The sequence below is a fragment of the Cucurbita pepo genome, chromosome LG18 (assembly GCF_002806865.2).
Source record: "Cucurbita pepo subsp. pepo cultivar mu-cu-16 chromosome LG18, ASM280686v2, whole genome shotgun sequence".
Classification (NCBI taxonomy): Eukaryota; Viridiplantae; Streptophyta; class Magnoliopsida; order Cucurbitales; family Cucurbitaceae; genus Cucurbita; species Cucurbita pepo.
Genome location: NC_036655.1, coordinates 8,069,311 through 8,078,735, shown reverse-complemented (window position 1 = coordinate 8,078,735; position 9,425 = coordinate 8,069,311). Strand labels below are relative to the sequence as shown.

The window sequence follows — 9,425 nt, the reverse complement described above, 5'->3', positions numbered from 1 at the left end:
TTTTTTTTTTTTTTTTTTTTTTTTTTTTTTTTTTTTTTTTTTTTTATGGCACTTTAAATTTTATTGGATAATTTATAGACAATTATTGAATATTTTGAGTATTTTTTAAAGAATAAGGAAAGTTGATGTTGTTTTTATTAATTTAGTTTTTTTTTTTTTTGAATTAATAAAGTAAAGGAGAAAAAGAAAATTAAAAACCCTAAACCTCTGGCCACACTCTATTTCTCTCTCGGTAAACAGCGGGAAAACCCCCCTCGTGAGTTCTACTAGCCGCGCTGCCCTTTCTCCTCTTGTTTTCTCAGCCGCAGCCCGGACACTCGGGCGATTTTCCCTCACCACCGCGCGACAGCCACCCTCCGGCCGACAGAGACCCACGCGAACGGAGCTTCCAGTGTGTTGTAGCAGCTTTTCAGGCTGCTTTCCTCGACTCCACGATTTATCTCCTGCACTGCGGACTCACGACGCAAGCGCAACCTGAACGCTGACGATTCCCTTTCTTTTTTCCGGCGAAATCAGCGGCGCAGTCTTTTCCCGCCGCGACCCCCTGCACCCAACGGCCTCCCAAGCACGACAGCTTGATTGTAGGGAATTTTCACAGTGTTTGTGACGTTTTCCGGCGGCCCCGACGTGACTCACGCGTTTTCAACAGGTACAACGAGTTTTGCTTCCTTTCGACGAGGTTTGGCTGTAACCCATGCCCAATCAACTTTAGGTTTACTCAGTATAGTACATTGGTTTCGCTGTACTGAAATTATCTGCCATAATTCAATTCACGAACACTTTTTTCCCCTGGACGGAGTGAAATTGCAGAATTGTAAACGGATTTCAAATTCCTTGCTCTTTTTTTTTTTAATTCTTTTTTTGCTGGAAAGCCTTCCAAACTCAGGGATTCCAAACAGGGGTAGGTCATCTGTCTCCATAATGGAAACGGCACTATTTGAAATAAATCTCAAGAATCTTTTTCTCATATTTTGTTTTGTTATTTATAATCAAGTTGTATCTCCGTTGATGTGTTTTGTGATATGTACCAGTTTGCAAGGCCAGGGGATCTGATCTGATCTGATCACCGTTTTCACGTTCATGTATGGCTTCTTATAATCTTATCAGTTCTTATTGTTTATATCTTTAGTTTCAAGAAGTGAAAAGTAGTCTGAAACTTATTTATATTTGATAATTGAATTATTTCATATTATCTTGAGACATTGTTGAATGAGGGATCATTCTTTTGTGTTAAACAGAGCTCAATGGAGGCGGAGAAAGTGGTCCTTCCTACCACTGAAGCTGGTCTTGATCCACTTCATTATCTCAAATCAACAGACCCACCTCTCTGGCTTGCTCCAAGCCCTTCCCTGTCTAAAGTTGCCCGCCTTGCCTCACAGAACTTATTTGCTATGCTGAAACCTTTCAGTCCTAAATCTCCATTTGATCATCTCCTGGTTGATGGATTCGATGCCGAGCAGATATGGCAACAAATTGACCTCCAATCCCAACCTCTTTTGGCAAGTATTCGCCGGGATTTGAAGCGGTTTGAGAAGAATCCTGAACTAATTTCGAATCTGAAGGTGTCGTTGGAAGATAAGAAGAATGTTACTCAAGAGATGGCTATAGGGTCGGGGGAAGGCAGCGATGAATTTGAAGAGGATATAAAGGAGTTAGATGATGAAGAAGACGAAGATGAGGAGGATGAGGATGAAGAAGAGGACAGTGACGATGAAGAAGATGGAGACACTGAGGATGGAGAGAAGGAAGTGAGTGACGATGAAGTTGAGGGAGAAGATGGTAGTGGTGGGATTGAGGATGGATTCTTGAAATTAAAAGAGCTAGAGGAGTTTATGGAGGAGGATGAGGGAAGAGAATATGGCTTACAGAAGAAGACAGATGGTAAGAAGGGAAAGAAACAAAGGAAGACAGAAGAAGAATCCGAGGACGATGAAGATGATGAAGATGAAGATGATGAAGATGATGAGGTGAAGGCACATTACTTAAACAAACTGATCCTCTCCAGAATTTGTTTGTTTTGCTATTAATGAGGGTTTATTGCTTATGATATTATTACTTGCTGCAGAATTTGTTAATTTAAGATGCTTGTTTTGGTCAAATTTAAAGTTGGCTATTTTCTTCCCTTGTAGCTTGGGGAATTCGACCTTCATGGTGAGGAGGATGAAGATTCTAGCAAACTGGAAAAGGCAAGGTATGAGGGCTCATTTGTTCTTCTATATGCTTGTAAATGACGAACTCCTTAAAGTGACGAAAGTACTTGATTTCGTTTTGCATAGTTTCACACTCATGCTACGAGTCTAGTTGGACTTACGGTTACTATCAAATGCGATGGATGACTCTGATATTAGTTGAAGTTTGTGTGCATTTGTACTTAAAGCGACAGTAATTAGTAACTGATTTTAGAACATCTCGTCTATATGGTTATGGAAAAAAAAATCTTAGGCTGTCTGGAAGGAGCCGGTTGATGAGATTTCTTAGTTACATTATTGTCTGCCAATAGGATCCTTTCATTTTTCAGATTACACATTTTTGTCGTTTAGTTTTCCTTTTGTAGCAGACTGACCAACATCTCTACACTACACTACTGTAAAAATCTTTTCCTTGCATCAATGTCGTTATCGTTAATGTTTGATACCTCATGATCTCCTTGCCGGTGTAATTAAATGGTCTTTCAACATCTCTTTATTTGCCTACATTAAAAAACTCAGCATATTGAGTTTTCACTACATTTTTTTTTTCAATGGACTTGTTAACTGAGAAAATCCTCAGAAACTGATCACGATCTTCAAGTTTTTCATGATAATTGTGATTTTTTAATAGTTTCAATAAGCTAAAGGATGATCTATTTTTACTTTAAAATATTAGCTTCCAATAGATGCGAATCTATTTTGTTTGCAGATACGAAGACTTTTTTGGTGCTAAAAAGAAGAATCATGGGAGAACAAAGTCTAAATTGACGAACGGATCAGAGTCTGAATTCTCAGATTCAGGTGATGAAGAGGAAGATGATGATGAAGCACATGCAGAACGGGTACATATCTTCCCCCACGACTTCAGCTGCATATTAAATTGATAGGCGCTCTTCTTCATGTGAATACTCATTCTAGTTTCCAATTTTGAGTTGCATATACAGAAGTCTGAAAATCTTTCAACTCATCAAAAACAACTTAAGAAGCTTCAATCTGAAATAGAGATGATGGAGAAAGCAAACTTGGAGCCAAAAACGTGGACCATGCAAGGAGAGGTAAAGTCATCCTTTTATTTGTTTTCTTACTTTATACAAGATAACGATTATTTTGAGCCACTTCAAGCTACAATTTCAATAATAGGTAACCGCTGCAAAAAGACCTAAGAATAGTGCTCTGGAAGTTGATCTAGATTTTGAGCACAATGTGAGACCACCACCAGTAATCACAGAAGAAGTTACAGCAACGTTGGAAGAGATGATCAAGAAAAGGATCCTCGAGGTAACTTTTTCTATCCAAGGAAACTTCAATTCTTGTAATTCTCATCACTTATAAAGAAAGGGTGTCTGACTAAGTGGCAATAGCCCAATCAAACCATATTCTTTTAAAAAAGAAACGATTCATATTGATATGAAGAAAAATGGATACATGTTGAGCCAACAGAACAAGACGTGGAAGAGCTCGATTTACAGTGGCCGTACTCATCTGCTGAGAATATTTGACCAGCATTGTCTTATGCTTTACTTTCAGGGGCGTTTTGACGAAGTTCAGAAAGCACCTAAGCGACCTACTAAAGCACCCAGAGAAATCAAAGACTTGGTCAGTATTCTTTTATGGAAGTCTTTTGTATGTGCCTTTCACATTTATATATGTATATTCGCTTGTAGTGTTTTTCTTGCTCAAGTAGTAACATTTTCTTTTCTCTAAACAGGATGAGAATAAAAGCAAGAAAGGTCTTGGTGAACTATATGAGGTTTGTGTTTCTTCTAAAAATGATGCATCATTAAGCGCACTCCCTTGCTGCCATGCCCGTCTCTTCCTACCGGATGTCTCTCGTTTAATATGTTTCGATTTGAGGGGCCATTCTTCCAATTTTTTTTGCAGGAAGAGTATGTTGAAAAGACTAATTTGGCTACTGCCCCATCGACATTCACGGATGAAGCAAAGAATGAGGTACAGTTCATGAAGAGACACGAAGAGTTATAATTTAACAATTCTATTGGTATTTCTAGTATGATACTCTGATCAAACTATATTAAATTTGGATAGTTTGAAACATTTATAACCTTTCCTACTTCCTCCATAATTTCTTTTATTGATTTCCTTACCTTCACCTCAAATCAGGCGAGCCTACTTTTCAAGAAACTTTGCTCCAAGTTGGATGCTCTTTCCCATTACCACTACGCACCGAAACCTGTATGTTTCTCATGAATTCTTTGAATTTTGGACTGTATTGACCATATATCTACCCCTTTGCTCATCTACATGTCAATTCTTTACTTGTAAAGGTTATCGAGGATATGTCTATATCTGTGAATGTCCCTGCTCTTGCAATGGAAGAGGTAACTGCTCTTCTATCTCATATCCCCTTTGTACGTGTTTGTGTATTTGAGTGCATGAGCTAAAGTTAAATTCTGTTATGTGGTTAGGTTGCTCCCGTTGCTGTCTCGGATGCGGCGATGCTTGCTCCTGAGGAAGTTTTTTCAGGCAAAGGTGACATCAAAGAAGCAGCTGAACTTACACAATCCGACAGGAAGAGGAGGAGAGCCAGCAAGAAAAGGAAATATAAAGGTAAATGTGATAAGAATAGGTAGTAGGGCTCTTGAATCGTGTTGCCTACAGAGGAGTTTTCCCCATGTTTCTAATAATAATCTGCGAGTCTTACAGCTATGGTGGCCAAAAGAGACGCGAAGAAGGCAGCAAGCAATACTACAGTTCCAAAGCCCAATGAAGGTAATGATGTTTAGCATTTCAATGTCTTGTATTTATTTTCCACTATTGACTGACGCCCTAACTGCAACTATGCTCAAATTTTTAGGCCAATGAAGACTGTATTAGTTATTGAGTGGTTCTTAAAAGTCTTTTCCATTGACACGCTTCATGATCATCCTGAGAAGGAAAAACCGGAAGGGAATGGAATTGTCTGTCTACTTAATTTTGAGCAGCTGAGGATCAATTAGCTGAAGGATGGGGAGTTGTTCCTTATTTGTTTTCTCACTTGTGGCTTCCAAGGAAAGTATTATATTGGTAGAGGTTGAAAGAAGGCGATCCTCAGTGATAGGCGATTTTTATACACAGCCCTTTCCATCATAAGAGTTGCTATAGCCCCAAGTTACTTACTTGATTGAGTTTTTTACAAAGGAAACTTGAAAGAAATTTAAACTTTTCTAGGAAAATGACAATACAATGATATGCCCCTTTTTGTGTACTCTACTTTGTAACCTCTCTCTCTCTATTATATGAAATTGTTTGGAGGTCAGTTTATGACATAAGATCTCTGGGATGGAGACGAGAACGAAACATTTCTTACAAGTGTTTTATAACCATGAGACTATGGTGGGCTTGGATCAAAATTTAATGCACAAAAGAATGCCTTCATGTCATCGAATTATCCAAGACTCATGTAATGTTGCAATCTGGGTAATTTGCAAAAATTTCTAAATCGAACGATTTTACACGCAAGAACATTTAACTTCTTTAAGAAGACTAGATTAACCAAAATCAACCAATGACCACACGAACCAATTGATGAAAATCGAAAACTATTATTTATTTATTTATTTTATTATTATTATTTTGTAGTTGTGAAACCTTTATAAAAGAATGAATAAAAAAAAAGTCAAGAACGTAGGAAAGTCTGTATTTTTTTGTTAGTTGGGAAATAATAAATGAAGGAAGTTTGGAGAGAAGGCAGTGATGGAGTCAAAACCCCATCCCAGTAAGTATTGGCGGCGTCTTTCTCCCCATTATTCATATACAATTCGGTTATTCATTTATATATAATAATGATAACAATATCTCAACAAATCAAACCAATTGAAGAATGAAATTATAATACAAACAATGAACAAAGAATTGTGTTTATATATACACCGTTACGCCATCATTATCTGAAACTCCTCAAAGCTAATCAAACCATCCCCATTCAAATCAAACTGACCGATCATCAACTTGCACTCTGCTGTGGACTTCGATTCCCCCAATTTTCTCAGCATTCTCTTCAAGCTCTTCGGAGTTATGAACCCGCAACCTTCGCAATCGTACAGACCAAACGCCTCTTTCAAATCATTCAATTTCTCCTCCTCCCCCACGTCCAGAAGCCGTTCGAAATCGCCCGCGCACAGCAACCCATCGCCGTCCGAGTCGAGCGACTGCACCGCCATCTCCGCCTCCCCCAGCAGCAGCTCTCCGCCCATCAATCCGACCCGATTCCTCAGCTCCGACGGCGAGATCTTGCCGTCTCCATCTTCGTCGAAGTAACTCAACACACGACCGTACTGTGCCGAATTGTTGATTTCCATTTCGATTCGAGATTGGAAAACTTTCGGATTTTCTCGAGTTTGGATGGTTGGTCAATTCAGGCATGGATGACATATATTTATAGGCTTCGGCAAAATCTTCGAAGCAGCGACGAAGGAAAGGGGAAGTAAAAAACAAAACGTGTTTGTTTGTTTATTTGTTTTTGGGGTCAAAATTAAAATGCGTAAAAAGTGATGTGCAAATATCTATTGCGTGAATTATTCATTAAATAACGGTCAACTGCCACGTACACAACGCTTAATATTAATAATTCATTAAAACGACGGCGCAAACCGCGTTTCGATTTGTTCTGGATCAGGCTTATCCTCCTCCGCGACTTGTCCAGATGATTCGAAATATATATAATATTATTTTTCTTATTTGAAAAATACAACGAAATTATTTTGGCCGACTCGATTTTGACGTAGCCATTATCCTTATTATTTTTTTTAAAATAGAATACTCATTTTTAATTGTTCTAATCAAAGTCGTTCTGCGTTGGCTTTTTAAAGGAAATAACATTAAATTTCTAGACTTATTTTGAACCATTTAGTGGGAAATGAGAATTGGAATTTTTTATTCCGTCAACTCCTTCTTGAAAAAAGTCATTGTATAATATTTCCAATGTGGTCAAAATATTGTTTCTTCGCCAATACAATATTTTTTAAAAAATTAATTGTCAAACAACCAATTTGGTCACTCTAATTTGGATTAATTTGAATTCAGTCTTTAAGATTTTTGAAGTGTTAAATCAATTCCATTAATTAATAATTAATTAAATCTGTAACTTTAACCGCTTCCAAAAATGGTTTTGATAGATAAAATATTTGAAGGTCATGCCATGCATCACACTCTTGTTCCTTTCAGTCAAATTCGATTGAATCTTGGAATCTGAATACACGCAAACCACGTGTCGGCTTGTCCGACGTCATAGATAACGTTTGTTGGAAGGGCCAGGCCCAACAACGGCCCAGTTAAGGCGAGGTAAAGTATTGGGCTTAGTTTGTTGAAAATAGTCCAACTACATTTGAGATATTGGATATTGAGCATAGCACAGATTATCGTTTCAATCCTCAAGAATAATTATGTGGTTAAAAATTTCTTCATTTTTCTTTTGGAGTTCCTTAATAGTTCATAAAAGAGAACTTGTCAACTTAAACATGGAATACTGAAATAGTAGATGATATATAACTTGAACATTTGAACACATCCAATAAGCCAGGCACCTACCACATAATTTCATAAATTGCAACATTATTTTACCCGAACCGTTGACATCAAACTAACTCTCAAGATCGTGTTAAAATTGGCTTCATGGATCAACTTGTCAACTTAAAAGAAAAATAGATTCCCTATGAATTTTAGTATGGAACAAACCAAGCATCTCTCTCAGGAATCATATATGCTTTCTAATTGCTGGGACCAATGTTCATGAAGATACCAAGAATGGTTCTCCATGCTACAATAAATATTACTAAGTTTCTTCAAAACTTTCAGTAGCTGTTCACAGCATACCGTCATTCTGTTGCTACATCCTCTGAATCAGACAATATGCCACTCATTTCATCGAAGTATGGCCAACTCTTGCTTTTCTTTTCACTTTTGCTTTCCTGCTGTACAAAGAATGGATTTATAAATCAACTTTTTCTAACAGGATTGAGAATTGCAGGGAATTAAACAGCTTAAGCAGGAAGAATTGCAGGCAATTAAGCAGCTAGACGTATGACAGTGCAAAGCTTAAAATCTAACGTAGAAACAGAAAAACAAACCTCAAATTTCACAACCAGAGATGCCCACAGAGATTTGCACTGTCCTGGACTCCGATTTATGCCATCAGCCAACATACTCGTGGATATCTCTTCCCATAATGCCATTCGTCCCTTGGCCACTTGAAACCTGTCATGCAATTTCCCACGCAATTGAATAAGTTTCTTGATCTCCTCAGGTTTCCATTTATTGCGTTTCACAGGCTTCACGTCAGAATTTGATGTTTTCAGTGACTTGTCATCACTAACTTCTTCACCTTCGTTTGTAATCTCCAACGTATTTTTTGATTGTTGAACAGAACCTTCGTTATCCTTTGCCAATTCAGTAGCAGGAGAGGTTGGCGTGATAAATGGTCTCCAGAAATCCTCCAAACCCTCGTTATCAAAGGAATTCATCTCTGTCGAGTTCGAGGGAACGTAGTCCTCTTCAGGAAGTAGTCTTCCAGGTTCAATATAACCTGTACAAACAAAAAAGATTAGGAAAAGAGAAAAGGAAACGCTCATTTAAAACCACAACTGGATATACGACCATAACCCCATGCATTGCATGAGAAGGCTCGACGACAACAGAGACCTGTAAACTGCTAATCAAAACATTAAATTCAAAAGTTAAATGCTCGACTATTGCAATAAATCTGGAATCTAGACTATATTAATCATTAATGTCACATGTCAATAGAATTATATCTTTTTAGTATAATACATTCCATACAAGTCAGTGACCAGTCCTATACAATCCATTGGCTAATGACAAACAGCTTAAACCTTTCCATGCAACTTGATTTTTTTCTGAATCAAGTTGATCAACAAACAAAGAACATCTCAAAATTTCTGCCATGCTGATATCAAACTGTTACTTCAGATTACTTATTGGTACTATGTTTACAAATAGAGCTCTCCAATGAGAGAATTGGGGGAAAAGTAAAATTTACCCGAAGACTAGAACTCTGACGAAGCATTTCAACTCAAGTTGCCCTAATACTCCTATTATTAATGCATAAAAATGTACAGACATGCCATTAAATTTGATCCAAAACTTCTTGAATTTTATTAGCTAACCTACAGAAGATATCCCTACATCACCCTTGACCTGGTATCTGGATTATGCCTGAAAACGAGGATTACAGGTTTCTAAATGCAGAGTGTTCCAGATATGCACAAACATGCAAGGAAA

General features: G+C 37.6%; 2 protein-coding genes across 2 annotated transcripts; one reads left to right on the top strand and one right to left on the bottom strand.

Annotated features, from left to right (window-relative positions):
- Positions 1-202: 202 nt before the first annotated feature.
- On the top strand, positions 203-5,458 carry LOC111780339 (U3 small nucleolar ribonucleoprotein protein MPP10). The gene is made up of 15 exons (XM_023660713.1): positions 203-649; positions 1,032-1,082; positions 1,239-1,967; positions 2,130-2,191; positions 2,899-3,031; positions 3,134-3,244; positions 3,330-3,467; positions 3,717-3,785; positions 3,898-3,939; positions 4,071-4,139; positions 4,311-4,382; positions 4,475-4,528; positions 4,616-4,757; positions 4,854-4,919; positions 5,005-5,458. The coding sequence occupies exons 3-15, from the start codon at positions 1,245-1,247 to the stop codon at positions 5,010-5,012; spliced, it is 1,689 nt and encodes a 562-aa protein (XP_023516481.1). The 5' UTR covers positions 203-649; positions 1,032-1,082; positions 1,239-1,244; the 3' UTR covers positions 5,013-5,458.
- A 480-nt stretch (positions 5,459-5,938) lies between these two features.
- Positions 5,939-6,606, bottom strand: LOC111780337 (probable calcium-binding protein CML31). Its single transcript, XM_023660710.1, has one exon. The coding sequence runs from the start codon at positions 6,485-6,487 to the stop codon at positions 6,062-6,064; it is 426 nt and encodes a 141-aa protein (XP_023516478.1). The 5' UTR covers positions 6,488-6,606; the 3' UTR covers positions 5,939-6,061.
- Between the last annotated feature and the right edge of the window lie 2,819 nt (positions 6,607-9,425).

Coding starts and splice junctions, on each gene's coding strand:
- LOC111780337 (XM_023660710.1), bottom strand. CDS start 6,487: ATGGAAATCAACAATTCGGCACAGTACGGTCGTGTGTTGAGTTACTTC.
- LOC111780339 (XM_023660713.1), top strand. CDS start 1,245: ATGGAGGCGGAGAAAGTGGTCCTTCCTACCACTGAAGCTGGTCTTGAT. Junction 2,192..2,898: donor AGCAAACTGGAAAAGGCAAG/GTATGAGGGCTC, acceptor TTTTGTTTGCAG/ATACGAAGACTTTTTTGGTG. Junction 4,383..4,474: donor ACCACTACGCACCGAAACCT/GTATGTTTCTCA, acceptor TTACTTGTAAAG/GTTATCGAGGATATGTCTAT.